General features: G+C 29.8%; 2 protein-coding genes across 3 annotated transcripts; both read right to left on the reverse strand.

Annotated features, from left to right (window-relative positions):
* Positions 1–5,273: 5,273 nt before the first annotated feature.
* On the reverse strand, positions 5,274–17,887 carry LOC123267237. 2 transcript variants are annotated; one of them, XM_044731790.1, is made up of 5 exons: positions 17,718–17,887; positions 17,500–17,620; positions 17,283–17,367; positions 5,413–5,538; positions 5,274–5,335 (listed from the first exon to the last, which is right to left on the reverse strand). In XM_044731790.1, exons 2-5 carry the CDS (start codon positions 17,593–17,595, stop codon positions 5,301–5,303), a joined length of 342 nt encoding a protein of 113 aa, XP_044587725.1. In that variant the 5' UTR covers positions 17,596–17,620; positions 17,718–17,887; the 3' UTR covers positions 5,274–5,300. The 2 variants fall into 2 exon arrangements, with proteins under 2 accessions (XP_044587725.1, XP_044587726.1); XM_044731791.1 differs by having other exon boundaries at positions 17,500–17,642.
* A 670-nt stretch (positions 17,888–18,557) lies between these two features.
* Positions 18,558–19,195, reverse strand: LOC123267703 (CCR4-NOT transcription complex subunit 6-like). Its single transcript, XM_044732500.1, has 2 exons — positions 19,040–19,195; positions 18,558–18,963 (listed from the first exon to the last, which is right to left on the reverse strand). Exons 1-2 carry the CDS (start codon positions 19,170–19,172, stop codon positions 18,623–18,625), a joined length of 474 nt encoding a protein of 157 aa, XP_044588435.1. The 5' UTR covers positions 19,173–19,195; the 3' UTR covers positions 18,558–18,622.
* Positions 19,196–21,043: the final 1,848 nt, after the last annotated feature.

Raw genomic sequence — 21,043 nt, forward strand, 5'->3', positions numbered from 1 at the left:
AGACTTTTTAGTATTTTAAGAAAACCATAGATTTTCTGGGACAGATTTCAAGAACAGTAGCATATTTAAGTGATCAGGCGTTAATCGGCTTCGAATTTGATTCGCAATTCGACCGGTATGCGAAAATAAACGTTCGCAAGGTGTTGAAGTTGCAACAATCGATAAGTATCTTTTCGAAATAGTGGATACGCATGGATACTCATTCTCGATACTTTTCCAAACAAGCAATGGATCCAGTGTACTATTTCTATCCACTAGTGGTCGATTAAGAAATTGCCGTAATTCAATAGACACTCCTCCAGCTTCATCATTATCTTGATAGTGATTACTTGACTGTGCTTCTAGGTCCAAAAAATCCCAAAAATTTTTATTCTTATCCGACGTTTGCTGGTCTTCGATAGCTAGTTGACGATCACACTCAACAGCTAAATTTTTCGACACTTTCACCTGCTCTCTTATCAGTGAACCTATGCGTATAAAATTCCGATAACATATTAATATTAAATGCAATATAATTCAAAAATTTCCAAAAATGTTGGATTTGGTTGTAATGCGTCGAAATTCCTAATAAAAAAAAAGAATGTTTCTCTGTAGTATAAAGAATTCTCAGTGTTGATCACATACCCACAGATGTTATTGCACGCGAACAATGAAGAATACTCTGAAACCCAACTTTTTTGTTTCGGGGATCAAGAAGCGTTGCAATATGAGATACTTTCACAGACTCTATGTTCGAAAATTTTTGCTTTATTTCAGCCATCAACCTTTTTTTCAAATCTTGACCAACTTTTGTAATGGGATTAAGATGATTTGTGTTCTAAAAAAAAAATAAAAATCAGAGTTTATCATTCTCTCATGATAGTAATTAGTTCCTAAAATCACAATATCTCACTTCAAATGTTTTTATAAAGAAAAATATGAGTATTTAGATAAATTCAGATTTTTCAGTAATCTGACCCCTATCATCCCTATGACTATCACGTAAAATGATCAATGGTAAAAGTAAAAAAATTACTCACCTCTTGAAGTCCTTTTACCAGTGGAATACATTTGCTTAAAGTCACGTGTTTGTCTGCACTAGCTTCATGAGTAGCGAACCATAGAGGATACAAAACATCTCTCACTTCAATAAGCATGTCAAGATCATCACCTGATAAAACGTTTGGCGGTTTTGATCGTGAACTCTTATCTTTTTGTACTTTAAGGAGAGCTTGATTCACGTAATCAGATAAATTAATAAAACGATCCAACATCTCATAGCAAGAATTCTAGCGTGTTCTAACTTCTTGGATTAGTTTTAACGGTGGTTTCGCTCCGGATTTTTCTTGTAAAATATTTAATTCTCGAGAAGCGTTTTCACTACATCTAAAAAATTTCACTATTTTTTTAACTTTTATTACTAAATTTCTTAATTGCGATTTTTCATTGATATTTAAATCATTTTCCGTGTCACTATCATCTTCATCAAGGGATTTAAGCATTTCACTCTGATCTGCTTCAGATGCCGGTCGTGTAATATTTACTTCAATGAGATTTTGTCCAATATTATTAAGAGTGTGACCAAAACATGACACATGTTTTGCTTCTCCAAACAGTTGCTTAATAGCGCCTTTCTATGTTAGCGCCTCCGTCTGACACCACGGCACTGATTTTACTTTCATCAATTCCCCACTCTTCGCAAATTTGACTTAATCTTTCCATTAAATGTGGAATTGTCTTTCTTTCTGTTAAATGATATGCACCTAGTTCGTAAGAAGTCATTTCATATCCTGAAAAAAAGGTATAATTCATCAACAATTCAATTATTTCATACTAAATAACAACAAGAACATAATTATTAATTAAAAATTACCTTTTAAATAATGAGCAGTTAAACCAAGGTAGCTGCACATAGTGTGTTGATGGGTCCAAATATCTGTGGTAAGACAGATTGAATCTGCATCTTTCAACTCTCCTTTAACTTTAATCTTTAATTTTTCGTACATAGATTTCATTCGTCCAGTGATAGTCGGCTCACATGGACGCTTGTAAAGAGGTTGTAATTTTTTTACAAACATTTTAAAGCCTTTTTTTTCAGGAGTGCACAGAGGAAGGTTGTCAACAGCAATCATATACATGAGAGCAGTCGTTACATCATTATTACGATGACCACCCGCTGTAAATAAACGGATAAGTGTAATAAAATAAAAATTTTTTATAGGTTGATTAGACTTTACCTGAGAATGAAGTTGTATTATTTATACAGCGATCAATAGGCCCTTGAAAAATTGGTTTCTCAGACTCAGAACTTAGAAATGAATTTGATGAAGTACTTAAAGGGACTAGTTGATTAGAAACTTCTGATAAGCGAGGCTGTAAATAAATTATGGTAGAAAAATAATTGGTACAAAATTTAGCACTAAATTAATAAAATTACCGATCTCCAAATACAAATAAAGAGAAAGAGAAGAAAAAAGTATAAATTTGAAGGTTATCAATATAAATATATATATATTTACTTGTTTAGGTTGTGAAACTGTTATTTCATCGTCACTGTCTTTTTCACTTATTGTTCTAAGGCGATTTTGATTAGTAGCAGTTATTTCAATTTTGTGTGCTTTTTGGAGATGTTTAATTAAACTGGTCGTACTGTTATTGTATTTAAGCTGTTTCGCACATTGGTTACATTGTACATGAGATCCCTTATTTACTTTTTTAAAATAAATCCACACGGCGCTAGGCGCCATTTTAATAAATATATTGAAAATAAATAATATTTATTATAAACAAATATCAAACAAAAAATCAATTTTTGTTTGTGTGACTTTTTATCGCAAGGCTTAGTGTGTGAAACTTGAAACTAGTCACTTAACCGTCAAATCGAATGTCAAGAATCGATTCTCGATCGACTTTAGAAATTAAAGGTCGATTCCTAAAAATCGATTATTTTACGAGAAAACTCGATTCTCGAGTAAAATCGGAATCGAGTTTACCATCCCTAAATCGGTCAAGCCGTTCAAAAGTTACGAGAGGTTTACACACACACACACACACACACACAGACACACACACACACACACACACACACACACACACACACACAACACACACACACGCGCGCGCGCACGCGCACACAGATACTAAATGATTTAGTAACAAACCTTTCATTACCAAATATTTAGTAGTAGGTACTAAATCGTTTATTAAAGCCCATTTAGTTCCACCAAATAAATATTTAGTAGTATTTAACAAATGATTTATTGGTACTCAATAAATCGTTTATTGGTACCAAAGAAATTAATTTTTTAGTTAATTTTAGCGTGTAACCTAACTTTTTAACTTAAAATAAATAAAAATAATTAGAATAAATTATTTTAAATAAAAATATAAGGTATTATGAAGAAAAGAATCTCATTAAATTATATTTTTTTGTTTGAGGCATTTATAAAATTTTAAATTACACAAGTTTTTAACATATCAATAATAGACAAATTAAAAAATGTGAACTAAACTCCATTGAGAAAAGACATAAATAGAAGACATTTATTGGGAGTATGTGTATTTTTAAAGGTTTAATAAATCTCCCAAAATCGAGCTGAATAAAATAATCTAAGTTAGTGAATAGATTATGTATCACATAAACATTGGAATGAAAGCATAGCCATCTACCGACAATACTTGCCAAAGAAATATTTAGTACCTGTTACTAAATATTATTTGGTGGAACTAAATATTTATTTCCATGTAATAAGGCTTTGTCCATATAAAGAAATCATTTATTAAACTGTAACAAATATTATTGATAGATACAAAATATTTGTTTCTCCCGAATAAATGAATAAAAATTTTGTTACTAAATCATTTTAGTATTCCGTACTAAATTCTTCTATCAGTGTAGATAATTACTGTTAAGTATGAGTGCAGATACTTAAAAAAAAAAAAAAAATATGTTTTTTTCAAGTACATCCATGATTATAGATATCTTAATAGGTATAATAAAAATAAGACGATAATTATTACCGTTGACAGATTGAGCTGTACAACAAATATAAGCTAAAAGGAATTTAGCTTATAGGAAACGTAAAAAAAAATAAATCCCATTGCCGAAGCTTCTATAACAATAATAAATATATCTTGTAAGTAAAAAACAAAGTAATTAGCGGTGAATTATTTGATAAAGTAGACTGAATTAATGTCGATTGATATATTTTGTGATAAGAAAGTTAAGGAGAATATCGATATTGATAGATAAATTCATACAAAATGTATGAATAACATAATTAGTGGTCGCAAAACTATGAAACCAAGGTGGTTCGATTGGCACTTAGAAAAAGTGAATATTCACTTATTCCAGTGAATTTTCACTAATTCATGTTTAGAGAGTACACAGTTAAAAATTTTGCGTCATTACATCAAAAAATTTTTATGCTAAATATTTAACAAAAATATTTTTGATGCAATTACGCAAAATTTTTTTACTGTGTAAGGTAATCATACAAAATGAACTAGAAAAAATAAATTTAATCTTATTTATTATACTCTTTTTATAATCTTATTAATATACTTTTAATGACATTTATAAATATTTATACATTTAACTTTGATTCGTTTAGCGCTAAAAATAATTATTTAAACAATTTTATCAAATAGTAGTATTATTTATTTAAGAATAAAAAATTTTTTATATTTTATCAAAGGTAAAAGCCCCAGTAGCTGCCCACGTACCAGTACATGCTAACTCCATGTACTTTTAAATTTATATTCATAAATATAGATATACAAATACATGGAGTGAGCAGCTACTGAGGCTTTTACCTTATAATAAGTATTTAATTATCAGTTATCACATTTAATCATAGGAATGCTACCATTATTCTTTGTATTTACTGTAAAAAATAAATAAAAATTATCATTAATCTTCAATACATAAATAAATTCTAATCATCTTTGGTAAATATATCACTATAAATAAATGTTTTCTTCTATTATGCACTACTTAATATAGTAGTAGATATATGTATAAAGTATTCTTACAAGCAGCGCTATGATAAAATTATTTTTTCTGCTGATAATTCGTCTTTTTCTTTATATTACGATAAAATTAGCGTATGAGGTGTGAATTTTTTTATTTTTTCAAACTTTTTCAAAAATATCCATAAACCTATCGAAATATTATAATTTTTTGAGCGAATGAGGAACAAAAGATCCACTACCCTATTTAATAATTGAAAGTGGATAGTTAAATATTAAAGTTATAATTTTTAATTTTATTCGATAAATAATTTCCATTTTTAAAATATATTCTTAGCGAATAATCTTTATTAGTCGTGCCATCTAGCCCACGGTTTCAGGTGACCTGCAATAAATGAAAAGATTAATATCATAATTTACTTTCTGTTTATGATTAATGACTTGGTAGCCATAGTTACTCACGGGGTTTGCATCGATGTCTATTGTATCTTCTATGATCCGATTTACAGTCACAAATTCCATTTTTACAAGTTCCTCCCAAAATTTTCGAACATTCTATTGGATGTCTACAACTACTATCAAGTAAGCCTGAAAAAAAAAAAAAAAAAAAAATTATTATAAAAAAATTAACCATTTTTTCCGTTATGGATATTTTGAATTTTCGAAAATTCGCGGATGTTATGGATTTGACAATTATACAAACTTTCTGCGCAGACGCAACGCCAATATATATATACTAGCTGATACCCACCCGCTTCGCTGGGCATACAATAAAATTTTATGTTGTAACCTAAAAAAAAAATATAAACAAAATGATTAATTTCAAAAAGATAATTAATATAAATTTTGAATTAGAGAAAAGTGATTGTTTATGATAACCGGTGTTAGCGAGTATTAAATATATGAGAAAAGTATTTTATTATTAATAATCAATCAATCAATGGGTCAGTTGGTCAGTAAATCTGTCATTAGACAGATTTCCGCATCACCCATGACGTACTGTGTAGTGAGATGCGTTCCCATTATAATAATGTTATCCTAAACATTTAGTCTAGACCGGATAGGTCAAATGGTAGAGTAGCCGACATGTCACCGAAGGTTCTGGTTCGAATCTGTCCGAGCTATCTGAATTTTTCTCGCATATTCTGTAAACTCTTATTAAGAAGGTCCTTCCTATTTCTTTTCTCAATCTCTTCCTCCTCCAATTATTCTGTTACGTGAATGTTGGAACGATTCACGTAATAATTATCCGTAACTCCTATTCTTTTCCGCTTCATAGTATTATTTAATTTTTAAAATGTCAATAATTTTTTAATTTTAAAAAAATGTTAATAATAAAATACTTTTCTCATATATTTAATACTCGCTAACACCGGTCATCACAAACAATCACTTTTCTCTAATTCAAAAATTTATATTCATTATCTTTTTGAAATTAACCATTTTTGTTTATATTTTTTCATCTAGGTTACACCATAAAATTTATTGTATTCCTATCGAAGCGGGCGGGTATCAGCTAGTTATTAATAAATTCATAACAAATTAAGTGTGGTATTAAAAATATATTTATTATTACTCATTTTATTAGAAATTATCTTAAATCGACCGTTTTTTATAATAATTTAACGATATCGTTGTAAAATTTTAGAGAAGACGCATCAGACACAATTTACCATTTTAATTTTAATCATTAAAATCAGTATAATCATTTAACAATATCAACTTGATAATATTTATGTTTAATTTATCTGTGTTATGATATAATCGAGTTCATCCTTCATGATTATTCCAATACATATAAGTTATTTCAGTTATTAATGATTTAGCTATTCTTTCTTAAAAACGTGTGATTATGAATTCCTACTGTCCCAACAGTCAATCGATAAAATTTAAAATCAATCATTTTGACAGTTATTATAGCAACGGTAACCATGATAACGGTAACCATGGTAACGGCAACCATGGTAACGGTAACCATGGCAACGGTAACCACGGCAACGGTAACCATAGCAACGGTAACCATGGCAACAATAACCATGACAATGGTAACCATGGCAACGGTTGATTAGCGTGGGTGGTTGTAGGGGGGTTGAGTTCGATAATTTACGGGTGCCACTGATGGTTTCTTAGATTAGAGGGTCAAAATGATATTTCGCTCCCAAAAAGAGAGAGATATAGGGAAGGGGAAAGATTATAGGGCACGGGAGGGAGGAAGAATGAGAGGGAGGGAGGGAGGGCATATGTGATGGTAGACGAAAAATTCATTTTGGCTAGGAATTGCGTAAAATCCGTTCTTAGTGAGCGTCCACATCACGAATGGAGTAACTATGCTAAATTTCAAGTCAATCGGGCGAATAGTTTCGGAGATCTCGTGATGAGTGAGTGGTATTTCGCTTATATATATATAGATATACATACTAGCTGACCCGGCCACGCGTTGCTGTGGCTAAAGTTTTTGTTATATTACATTATAGTAAACAATCTAAGAGGAACAATAAGAGAACATCAGTCACGGAGTCCACTATGCTTTTTCACACAGATGGTATTTGTAAAAAAATATGGTGATCTCCTTATTTGACTTTCTACTACTATAACCCTTTAGTACAATGAAATTATTTACGAACAAAGACGAAAATGTTGATGTTGGTATACAAATTCACTGGATTGAGATTTGAAGGGGAAGTACGTTGAACACAATTAATTAAAATGTTCTTACACTTGATATTAAGCAGAAATCAATAGGTACAAAATAAAAATTTATCAGATTTATTATTTCCATTTAATTTTATAACAAATATAAGTATATTACAGTATAATACAGTAAATAACATGTGACGCTTAAACTCATGAATGAGGTAGGCAAGGCAGACAGTCTTAAACTTTTAAACATTAATATCTATTTTTTTGAATTATAAATACTTTCAATTTCAATTTAATTTAACACCACCGATTGCACAATGTTTTTGGTTAACCTGTCTTTAGCTAACACAAATAGATTCGACGGTTTCCCAACACGTGAACACGCAACATATAGTTGCCCATGAGAAAAACATGGATTTTCCAAATCTAAACCACAAATGGACATTGTTTGACCTTGAGATTTATTTATAGACATGGCGAAAGCTAAACGAATTGGAAACTGTAGCCTTTTGAAGGGTATGGTAGAATCTGATGGTATCATCGGAATACGTGGCAGCAGGACCACTTTTCCTTTAAACTTCCCAGCCAAAATGGTTGCTTCAAGAATGTTTCCGGTGATCTTTTTGATGACCAAACGCGTACCGTTACATAATTGAGGTGGATTCAAATTACGGAGGAGAATAATAGGGGAACCAATCTTTAATCGAAGATTATGTGGTGGCATTCCAGGGATATCTAATGAATTTAAAAATTCAATCGGAAAATTTACACTTTCATTTTCATCAACAACAGTATCGATTGATTTAAAAGACATCAGATCGCCTGGTAACAACTGTTGTATCTGGAAGTTAATTTCGTCAACATCAACGTTTTTGGCTGCCAAAATCGCCCGTTGACTAAGCCATTCATGATTCAAATAATTATTCTGTATATCCGGGAAAATACTCTGAATCAATTACGTATCTTACGCAAAAATAATTTGGAATCATCTGAATTGCCAGTAAGAAGGGATAATAAAGGCTCCGGCGGAGCGGGTAGAGGTGACAGCACAACTTTTCCTGATGCGCAGCACATGCCGACTGCTTCATTCCGAAATTTCAATGCCTGATAATATTGACATACTTTATCCATTCCACCGATAGCAATTTTTGAATGCGCTGAGTAGTTAATATCTGGTGCATATTCAAAGGCAAGCCGAACGAATGATGCACGTGTTAATGAGCGGCTGATCCGTTGCCTTTGTCGATCTAGTACTCGTACTGTAGCTATGTTTCGTTCTCGTGCCGCTCTTGTTCTCGTAATATTCTGTTGCAGACGTTTGTCACGCTGTTCTTGAGATTCTTGTGCACGACTTTCTGCAGTCCTGATTCTTTGAGCTGCATTTCTTGTTTCGATTTGTTCTGGTAATTGCTGAGCTCTTTCAACACGTTTGCGTCGTGACCCTTTGCTGCTCGCGTTGTTGAGGTTAGATTTTTTCGGTGGCATTTGACTGAAAATAATAATTTAATCGTTTAAATATTAGAAAGAGGAACTGAAAAACATGTTATCATAGCACATTGAAATAATAAGTGCAAAATAATTTTCAATGGAGGTTAAATAAAAATAATATAAAAATTTTTGTACAATTATTGAAAAAGTGTGGGGAGCTTTGTGCCATTTTCTCATTGATATATTAATTAACTGTTATAAAACTATGTGATATTACTTACATGTATAAATTGAAATTATTGTTCCTGTGCTCCTACTGTGGCTAGGTCTCGTTCTCCTGCTGCTCTTGTTCTTATGATATTCTCTTGAAGACGTTCGTTACACTGTTCTTGAGATTATTGTGCATGACCTTCTGCTGTCCTGATTCTTTGAGCTGGATTTCTTGATTCAATTTGTTCTGCCAACTGATGGGCTCTTTTAATACGTTTGCGTCGTGCCTCTCTGGTGCTCGCGTTGTTGAGGTTAGATTTTTTCCGTGGCATTTGACTGAAAATAATAAATTAATCGTTTAAATATGAAAAAAAAAAAATTGAAAATCATTCTAATTAACTTTTATAATTATGTGATAATACTGACATGTACATATTTAAATTATAGAGTTTAAATAATAATTTCAATAAGAATTGAAATACTAATTTAATCGTTTAAATATAAGAAAAAAAATCTGAAAAACTTGTTATCATAGCACATTGAAATAATAAGTGCTAAATATTTTTTAATAGAGGTTAAATAAAAACAATAAAAAAAAATATTTGTACAACTATTGAAAAAGTGTAGGAAATTTTGTATCATTTTTGCATTGACATTTTAATTAAATTTTATAATTATGTGATAATACTTACATACATATATTCAAATTAAATTATAAAGTTTTGATCAATGAAGCACAAATAAGTAAAAAACAGGATTAATTTTACTGTATTATCTTCATTATAATATGAATGCAATTTACACTTCAGTCTAAGTAACACGTGGCCGGCTATGCTAACACCAAAAATTTAAAAAGTGGAAATAATTGAATTATACGGTATTTCGTTCACTACAAAATAAATTTAATTAATTTTATAGCGTCAACAACACGTGGTAATTATGCTGTTAAAATGTAGCTTATATGACACGTTCGTAGATTTACCATAGCAGCGCCATCTATTAGTTACTTACTCAACCCAGTCGAAAGGTATCGACATCTGTTAGAATCATTTGGAGTTAACAGATAATTGTGACTGTCAAATAATAACAGACAAATAATTAGCAATAAATTAAAATTGCGACTATAATTTGAGATTTAAACTATCCTATCTCTCAAGTTGGATCGAACTGCACATGGTGTGCAAATTTTATTATAATCGGTTAAGTGGTTTAGGAGTCCATTGAGGACAAACATTGTGACACGAGATTTATATATATTAAGAATATAGACCGAACAAAAACAGTTTCACTGTAAAAAAATCGCGCCAAGTCCACGTTCATAAGACTATTAAGAAAAAAAAATTTGTTTTTTTCTTTACAAAAATATATAAAATAAAAAAATTAAAAAATCCAAGTAACCGATATGATTGTTTATGATTTTCGGAAATTAAAAAAAATTTTGTTACAAATTTAAAAATTAAAAAAAAAAATTTTGAACGTATTTAGTGTGCGCGGTCGCAAAATTCGAAAAAATTGAAATACACAATGACGCACACCAAGTACGTTCCAAAATTTTTTTCTTAATTTTTAAATTTATAACAAAATTTTTTTTAATTTCCGAAAATCATAAACAATCATATCGGTTACTTGGATTTTTTAATTTTTTAATTTTATATATTTTTGTAAAGAAAAAACAAATTTTTTTTTCTTTATAGTCTTATGAACGTGGACTTGGCGCGATTTTTTTACAGTGAAACTGTTTTTGTTTGGATTTTAATATTTTTTGTAATTATAATAAAAATTTACAATTGGTACCAACTTAATTAAATCTCGCGTTGGTTGCATTTTTTATAGCAAACTATCCCCTTGAAACTACAGTTTGTGTAAAAATAATTCCAGCGCACCCTGGCGGGCGTAGATGCAAGCTGTGAAATATCTATTTTTAACTGTAGTTTCCCATCTAATGAAGGATTACTATGCATTCTCGAATTATTTAGTCTGTGGCAGATCACTTTGCCCATCGAAAAAAAGTCAGGATCGAAATTTTTGCGTTGCTATAGTTTGTGCTAATTAAATTTAATAATTTCAAGTAGATTAATGGTTATAAGTGAATATAATTAATTAATAACAGTCAAATAAAGTATGAATTACTGTTATAATATACAATTTAGGAAAAAAAAGTACCGTAGAATTAAATAAAATTTTGCAACCTCAAAATACCGTTCTGTTTACAGTAAACACAGTCGGTAGTCTGGCGCTCCGTTTACAGCAGATTTGAACGGAACTTGGCGCCAGATTCTACCGAATCTGTGGAACCGGGTGGCAAATAAGGAGGTGAGACTTCCGACAAAACGCATGCACTCGGATGTTAAATCTATGCATAAAATGAACACTGATATTGTAATGGAATAATTGATAAAATATTTAATAATTAATGGTATTAATTAATTGGTTTCATTCATGGCGAAAATGATTCAATTCGACATTTTTAAGTGCACTGAGTGATAAAATTTCGTTGGAAAAAAATGAGCAATTTGTAGTACGAAATTAATTTGTTTAAAATTTATTATTTAAAAGCTAAAGAAATCAAAATTTTTCTCACAGTAACTTTTTTCTTAGAAAAAAGTTATCTTAATATATACATTTAGGAAAAAATAATTTTGGACGAACATTCGTCAGTTATCTTTCTAAAATCATTTATTTTTACCGGCTGTAATATTTGGAATGATCTACCGCTAGATGTTACTTCAGCCGAATCTTTAGATAGTTTTCGACGTTTATTATATGTATTTTTAATTAACTTAGACGGTGAAAATGACGGTATATAAATAAAAATTTATATAAATTAAAAAATCTTAAAAATTATAGACACTATTAATTGCGAAAAGATGTCCCAAAGATTAACATTATATTAGTATATACTATTATTGTAAATTATCACTATTATACAATATAATTATGGCGATCCCTAGCGGTTTTGTAAATGCCGAAAAATTGTCGCAATTATACAGTATTAATGCGGTATATTTTCAGAATTTTTTCGGTTGTTTTGGTCAGTTTTTTTATCGAAACATTACGGAACATTTACCGTAAAAATACGAAGAATTTACGCTCAAAATGCGAAATATTTACCCTAAAAATGCGGAATATTTACCCTAAAAATGCTGAATATTTACGCTCAAAATGCGATACATTTACGCTAAAAATTTAGAAAATTTACGCTGAAAATGCGGCATATTTATGGTAATAAGGCGGTAAAATGACTGTATTAAAACCATATTTAAAAAATGGTGTAAAATTAAATAACGCTCGGACTGGGATTCGAACTCATAACCTCCTGAGGACACGTCGGCTACTCTACCATTTGAGCTACCCGGCCTGTACCATATTTTCTTTTTGCTTATTTTATATACATTAAGCCACACCGTCCATCTTACGATAAGCATATTTAAAATTAAATAATTTAGGGTAAGTATGGGTATTACTGCGGGTGTAGGTATTACTGCGGATTTTTTTATTTCAATGATAAATAAATGGTACTTGAGCTTTTTAAATTGAAAAAAATTGTTGCTAATAATTGAAATCTTCAAGAAAATATTTGTACAGTAGTTTTACACGTACAACAATTATTCAATTTGATCCCGACTAGAAATTATATTGGGAATACCCAAGGTATACATCTGGGCCCCATTGGGTTCCAATGGGGCATGCCCAATAGGGAAATCTTAGGGATTTATGTGGGATCTAAATGGGAATACTTAGGGTGAAAATGGAAAACTATCAGTTTTTCAATTCATCACTTGCAAATGCATTATGTGAGCTTATATTATAAGCATATATTTGCTGTAAATTAATTAAAAATACAAATTAAAATTAGCTGTTAAGTATAGAAAAGAATTAGGAAAAAAATTCATTCAACATTGTTAAATAAAAACAATAAAATTAAGTTAAGCTCTTTCAAATTTTACATAACTTTATATTTTAAAAAATTTAGTTTTACGGGATTAAAAATAAATTGTAACAAATTGGGATGAATTGGAAGAAAATTTTAATCCGAATTGAAATTTAATCCCATTACTCGGAGTTTCGGGGTGAAGTAATTAAGCAATTCGCGCACGGAGTGAATCCGGAGTTTTTTTAGCAGAGTTATCCCAGATTAATTTGGGATCAATTTCAGATTAAATCCAAATACTAAGTTGTTCGACTAAAATACTTTTATGTTGTTAAAACAAGATTCATACGTGAAATTTTTTCTTCTCACTACAAAAAAGAATTTTAATTGAAAAAAATTTTTATTATCAATATGTAAAAATTCAATTTTTGAAGAATATCCAACTTTTGAGAAGATTCACATTTGCAAAAGAATTTATGTTGTAAAAATAATTAAAATTTTTTATAATGAAATTTTTATCCATATAGGAAAATTTGGTAATTACTAACAAGTGAGGTCAACCCAAGCAAACCTGGGTTAAATTTTTTTTTTCAACAAATTGAACAATTGTTTTTTAAATTATTCGTTTTTTTATGTACTTTAAAAAAAAATCAAAAACATCAAAAAAAGATAAAAAAGAAATTTTATCCAAAAACATGAAAGCCAAAATTTTTTCTAAATATCAAAGGCAAAAAAGCTATCGAAACCTTTATTTTGTTCTTTCACGACATTTTTTCATCATAAATGCGCCGTAAAAACAAGCAGAATAAAAAAAAATCGAAAATGTAATTTTTCACCTAGTTATGGCCCAATATGGGGTTGACCCTACTTGTAAATAATTACCGAAAATTAAAAAAAAAAAATTGCACTTCAAAAAAATTTTTTTGCTAGTATAAGGAGGATTCCAAATCAATCGGACAGTTTTAAGGAATTTTATTTTTGATTCTTTCAATTTTTTTACATTTTTCAGTAAACTTTTTTTTTTTTTAATGTTTCAATTTTCTATTTAATTTCTACAAAAATTGTATTTTTAAGTCAGTAAAGTAAATAAATAAGTAAATAAATAAAAAAAAATAATTTCTTAAATTTTCAGTATAACATGAATAATGTCTCAGTAAACCGCTTAAGTTAATGTATACGAAATAAGAATCCACTTTAATAGTACTTCTGCTTGCACCAGCGGTAACGTGAACGACTGAGGACCTAAAAGACGCAAGTTCGAACCCAACTCACGCCAAGGATTTTTTCAATCAATAATTCCATTTCAATCCGAGATTAAATTAACTAATGAGTTCTAATATGATATGAGTATCTAATCATGAATTATTTTTTAATTTTTTCGAAAATTTTAATATTTTTTCTTTCAAAATTTAGATGGGGTTCTGATGGGGATTTCCCTATTGGGACCCAAGAGGGATTACCCAATGAGAGCCACATAGGGCTTTGCGTTACATCTCTATGTGTGGTCCCTATTGGGCAACCCAATGAGGACCCAATAGGTCTTACATTAAAATTTCTAGTCGGGATATTAATAAATTAAAATTAACTGGCTATGCAGGTAGTAAACTATAGCTTTTTTGTGTTTCCGTACGAAAAGAGGTGATACTGAAAGATCTTTTTCTTTATATAAAATGGTTCAAATTTAATATTTTTTGCATATAAAAGAAAGATAACCCTTCTTTAATATCAGCCATGTATTAAAAATTGAATTTTGATCAATTAATATTGTTTATTTAACGACGCAGTAATAGGTACCACTAAACTGAACATGTTTGTATTACTGCGAATGTTTTCAATAATAGAAGCACCTCTATTTGTATGCATTTGTACCAATTACTGCGGGTGTAAGATACATTTATTCTAACCTAAAAAGAAAATATTGCCTGTCAAGTTGCCTGTGAATTGCTCTTAATTAAAAATAAATAATCTTTAAAATAAATTATAAAAACAGAAAATTAATAAAAAAATAAAACAAATAAATCAAAGTTGATAAAAAATACAAGCGGTAATTATAATAAAGAAATTTGTGATGAGAAATTAAGCAGTAAAACTTTCAAGCTAAGAAATTTCCATTAAATTAAGTGAATGTAACTTCAAACATATTCAAAAATTTTTCTGATTGATTTAAAAAAATTCAAAATGATTTTTTTCAATCAAGATTTGTGTTTCTCCGAGCAAATTAATGTTTTAATTACTATAAAGACTCTGCTTGTTATGTTATGCATCACTATTCCGGTCATTATTTTTAATTTAGACATGCTGTGTTAAATTATCAAGTTGATTAATATGAATTCAAATTATTTCAAGAATACGTTTTTCTAATCAAGTCATTTTATTTAACAAATACCTAATTAGATATCTTTCAAACGTATTTTGTTCATTTCTTATATGATCCCGAAGGTGTTTGTCATTGAATTTCAGCCGCAGTATTAGACACGCAGTAATTGGGTCATTTGCAGTAATTGGCACGCAGTAATAGAGACAAGCTCCTTTTATACCCGCAGTAATACATGCATATTAATTTTTTTTTAAATGCTTATTATTTAAACAAAATATTAGTTTATTGCACTCTTGATTTTTTTTTTTGAGTCAATAATGAGTCAAACTTTGGTTAAAAATTATTGTTATTTTGGAAAAAATCCAGTAGCTCCATGATTAAAAATTTGAAAAATAAAAATGTTTAAAATTTTCAACAAATTGATTTCTTGTCATAATGCCCATTTATTTTAACAGAAATTTTTTCTCTCAGGGTAAAATAGCAATGTAAACATAACATCAAACGTTGGATCCTATTTGTAAACACATGTCATTTTTCTATAAAGTATCAATGGTACTCAGCAAAAAATGGTAACCGGGCTCTATATCCACGGACAAAATATCCTTGTCAAAATTTCCTCGGACAAAATATCCTTAAGACAAAAAATCCACCGGATAAAATATCCATGGATAAAAAATCCGTGGACAAAATATCCTTAACTTCAATAATATTTTTAATTTAATAATAATATTTTTAATATTAAAAATGTGTTAAGTTGACCCATAGAGCCCAAAAATAATGAAATTTAACGAGTTAGTTGAATTGACGTTTCTGACTTAATGAATTCACAGATGGTATATACTCTAACAAGACGTTATAAATCAACGGTAACCGGGCTCTATATCCGCGGACAAAATATCCTTGTCAAAATATCCTTAGACAAAATATCCTTAAGACAAAAAATCCTTAAGACAAAATATCCATGGATAAAAAATCCGTGGACAAAATATTCTTAAGTTCAATAATATTTTTAATTTAATAATCATACTTTTAATATTAAAAATGTGTTAAGTTGACCCTCAATAATTTAAGGGTGTTTATCGAATAAACACACACAAAAACCATGTTAAAAGAGCGCAACACGATTACCCGCGTTTGTGTTGGTCTAATATCGAATAAACACACACAAAAACCATGTTAAAAGGGCGCAACATGATTATCCGCGTTTGTGTTGGTCTAATATCGAATAAACACACACAAAAACCATGTTAAAAGGGCGCAACATGATTACCCGCGTTTAAAATAAAATTTGAAAAAATTTCTATCTAAAAAAAAAATTAATTTCAAATTAAAATAAAATTAATTAAAAAAACAAACTAATTAAAAAAAAATCAACTTTCATAAAAAATTTCTATCTAGAAAAAAAATTAATTTTAAATTATAATAAAATCTATAAATATTAATTTCAATAAACAACTGTTGCAATTCAGAGTATCCGCGTGTAAATTTATTTGTATTTGATATGTCAATTTTTTTATATTTTGTCCACGGATTTTTTATCCATGGATTTTTTGTCCTAAGGATATTTTGTCTTAAGGATATTTTGTCTGAGGATATTTTGTCCAGGATATTTTGTCGGGGATATTTTGTCCGCGGATATAGAGTCATAGAACCTAAATCAACAGAAAGCAAAGAATCTATTAATATATTTTAACAAAAAATAAAACACATTTTACGGTCCAATATTTTTGCCGGGCGTACATTTTAACCACCAGTTAGAGTGGCAGTCCAAACACACAGTACAGTATTTCTCATAAACTTTCAAAAAAATGGTTTTAAAGCCCGTGAATTTTTAAATAAGTAGTTTTAAAAGTACAAAAATATTACCATCGCCTCCACAATGAGAAAAATTCTCCTTTAGTGATAAATAACACCCATTGAATTTATTACAACAGTGAGCTTCGTCTTTACACTAGAAAAAATGGTTAATATTAAAAATTGATCGAAGAAAAATTTTTTCAGCTAGTTCTGGAAATTTGCAATCATTTTAAGACTTTCAGTTTTATTAATTTGGTAGCAAGAATAAAATAAAACTGATACTTACAACTTCTCCAAGTTTTGCACAACTTTTATTGTAAGCTGACGTATTAGTAACGTAAATTGTCAAGAAAAGTCCAAAAATCAAAACGTTTGACATCATTTTAAAAATAATTTTTTGGATTCAGCTGAAAAATGATTAGATTTTGACTAACTTTACTTTGAAAAAATTATAGAAAGATTTTTAGAAAAAAAACATTAGCGAATAAATAAATAAATGAATACTTTGTATTGATCTTTTGACCATATTATGAATTCGGAATTCGGAACCCTGATCATTTAAAAAGTAACGTTCGTTAACCACTTATAATAATCACGTGATTAATTTTAAAAATATAAAAACATCAACTGTATTTACTTGTATCAGCTGATTGAATGTAATGATATACCTAGTAGGACTGTGTGCGCGCGCAACGATAAAAAAGAAACAGGTTTTCACCCACTTGTGCCAACAATTTTTTAATATTTTTGTTATAATGTTTTATATGTAATTAATGTTTCATAATTTTTGATTTATATTTAAAAAATTAAATAATAATGAGAGATAATTATGATATTTAAAGATTTTATAACCGAAATAGAATTAAATAATCAAATATTTATTATATTATAAATAATAATAGATAAGATTGCGAAAAATAATTTTTAAAGTATACAAAAAAATCTTTTTTAATTATCAGTCCAACGTATGGTAGTATTGATTTTTTTTTTAATTATAATTTATAATTAATAATTAAAAAATATATTATGTAATACTAAATTCCTAAAGATTAAGAGAATAATACAAATTTGAATATTTTATTTCAAATTTTTGATGTATATTTTAAAAAAATATTAGTTTTTATTATTTTACTTAATAATTATAAATAAATATAATATTTGATTATTATAAATAACAACATTTATACAAAACAATTTAGACATATTACATTAAATTAATATCTTTGTATAATCTCAGACTATTTTTTTTCGTACTTGACTATCCCATCTAGAAAGTCGACCGAGTAACTCCTATATCAAATCCATTTAAGCAGTCAATTGAAAAGCCGCTATCACTGGGAAATGATCTAAAAAAAAAATGGAAATCATAAGCAAAAAATTTCTAGGCTTTCAAAATTTTAATTAAAAAATCAAGAAACAGAATTATACATACCAGATGGAACAAAAGGGTGCGGACAGCCCACTACACTAAACATATCGAACCATTCTTGCGGAATGGGGCCGTAGACTCCGAGACACACCATGTTGGAGGACGAATAAAATATATAATCGATCATCGCCTTGAATCCGTATGTGTAATTAGTATACGGCATAATCTGCAGACTGCAGGCTGATGACAGATTTAGCGGGTGGGTAATTTTGCCACAACATTCTCCACCCATCATGTTCACGATCGCGTTGATATAATTAAAACCCTGGAACTCAGGGTGACTCAGCGGCAGTTGACCCGTTGACAGGAATTGGAATACCCCTGTAAAAATATTTAATGTTAATAATTGGACATAATAGTTGATGGCAATAATAATTGGCCGAGCTTAGAGACTTACCAGAATCCATCAGTGAATTGAAATCACCGCAGAGCAGCACCTTGACGTCTGAGAACTTAAGGATTCTTTCATGACAATTAAAAGATCTCCTCACGTTCTCTACCATGGAGATGATTTCTTTGGTCAACATCATGGATTGGATAGTTTTTACATCCGGAAATTTGGGGTCCCAGTGTGTATTAGCCACCACAACCAACGTACTTGATTTAATTCAAACATTAAATAAGAATTATAAATATCCTGGTCTTGTTCTCTTTGCCCGACACGCCCAGGCTCAGACTTCGGAGCAAAGACTCCCTGTATCCCATGTTCTGAGGTTTCCTGTCCGTTAACCAGGTACTCCCTTTGGCACATCCGTACATTGCTGGAGTAGCATAAGAGCGTACTTCAAACGTTACCGTCATCAATAAAGAAATACACGAAGGTCGACCACAACCAATGGATAATAAAATTCGATTTCATTTAGCACCAAAGTTTTATTGAGCATTATTACTTACCACCTTTTGTCAATTGCTCGTTCCACCTAACACTTCACGTTTTTTCAGTAAAACTGCACTGTTACAAAATTGTTTTATTTTAAATAAACTTCTTGAATTTACCAAGGTACAAACCTCCTTCCAGTTTCATTTGAATGATCATTCTACAGCCAGTTATACCCTCTTCTTCCGATTTTATTGAAGCACACGCTCCTTTCAGCAGATTCGTGCTCAGTCAGTACGGAAATGGAAACATCAGAATTTGAACAACTCTAAATAAAAGGCAACCTTGTACCTGGGTTGCACATTGCTGCTTTTTTCCTTTCGACAAATCATTTGAGCTCCTTTCTGAATAATTTAGCTTCAGAATGATTTCAAAATCAACTCTACTTTGTGGACAATCGTACTTACTAGCTTATTAAAATGATAATGTGCAGAAATCAAGCATTTCTTAATCCATAGAATCATATTAATTTTTATAAACCAATTAACACTACATTATATTACATATATGTGACAATAGATTTGCCAATAAGAGAGAGAGAACCCATGCCGATCGCTAATCTGCTAGCTCAGCACTTCCATTTGCATTTTTCTGATAGGAACAATTTTTGTCTTATTTTATCTGAAATCATATTAAACCTTCAAATCATTCATAACTATTTTAATATAAGTTTATTTTGAAACTTGCATTTCATCTATATTGAGTCAAAGCTTCAAAATCATCAACTTGAATGAAGGTGTATAGGCATGATTTTCTTTGAAGTTTATTTAAGTGAAGAATACAATAAAAACATTAATTTGATGACATTTTAACAATCATGAACTATTGGGAGACATTTGAAACATTGTTAATTTCACATAACATACCTCACAATCATGAAATTACAGCCTTTCTGACAAACTTTAATCCATTCCTGTTAAATTAACCTCATTCCCGTAAATGAAAAAGTTACTCAACCAGCCAAGACATCATTATTTATGCAAAAAAGAACATTATACAATTTGATCTATTGAATGTTAATCAACAATATCTGACAATGGAAGAGATCGTGTAAGGTACCATTTACCAGCACAACCAAAATATCAGCTTAAAACACCTTGCCAAGAAATTAAACTTTTAATGAATTCCACAATTTTTATACCATTTATTTAGCAAGAATTGAGAAGGTTGATAAAGCTTCGACCTCGTGGAAAGCAATCAAAAGTGCATCATAGCCATTGCCTAATTTTGTGTGCTTTCAACACATAAACGTGACCATGCCACCGATGCATATTAACACTGGACAGTTTAATTTGAAGTTGTTAGCATAAAGCTTCATGCCTGTACCTAGGTGCCTATGCTACAACTGCTTTACCTCTGGCAAGGAAAACAAGATGTTCACAGGCAACGTAACAATTAACAGCATCCACTACAACTCATGCCGTCCGTATAAAGCCCTTGAATTATTCAAAGCATCTAGAAACAAACCAGGGAGGATCGAACTTTAAAGACCCACCAACTTAGACACCATCCAAACCATAGACC

This window comes from Cotesia glomerata, linkage group LG6, assembly GCF_020080835.1.
Source record: "Cotesia glomerata isolate CgM1 linkage group LG6, MPM_Cglom_v2.3, whole genome shotgun sequence".
Classification (NCBI taxonomy): domain Eukaryota; kingdom Metazoa; phylum Arthropoda; class Insecta; order Hymenoptera; family Braconidae; genus Cotesia; species Cotesia glomerata.

Bases quoted from the DNA above. Each gene is read 5' to 3' on its own strand.
- LOC123267237 (XM_044731790.1), bottom strand. From the start codon at position 17,595: ATGATGTCAAACGTTTTGATTTTTGGACTTTTCTTGACAATTTACGTT. The intron at 17,368-17,499 runs GTAAGTATCAGT...CATTTTTTCTAG, and splicing joins GTGCAAAACTTGGAGAAGTT to TGTAAAGACGAAGCTCACTG. The intron at 5,336-5,412 runs GTGAGTAACTAT...CATTTATTGCAG, and splicing joins TAGACATCGATGCAAACCCC to GTCACCTGAAACCGTGGGCT.
- LOC123267703 (XM_044732500.1), bottom strand. From the start codon at position 19,172: ATGATGTTGACCAAAGAAATCATCTCCATGGTAGAGAACGTGAGGAGA. The intron at 18,964-19,039 runs GTAAGTCTCTAA...ATATTTTTACAG, and splicing joins CAATTCACTGATGGATTCTG to GGGTATTCCAATTCCTGTCA.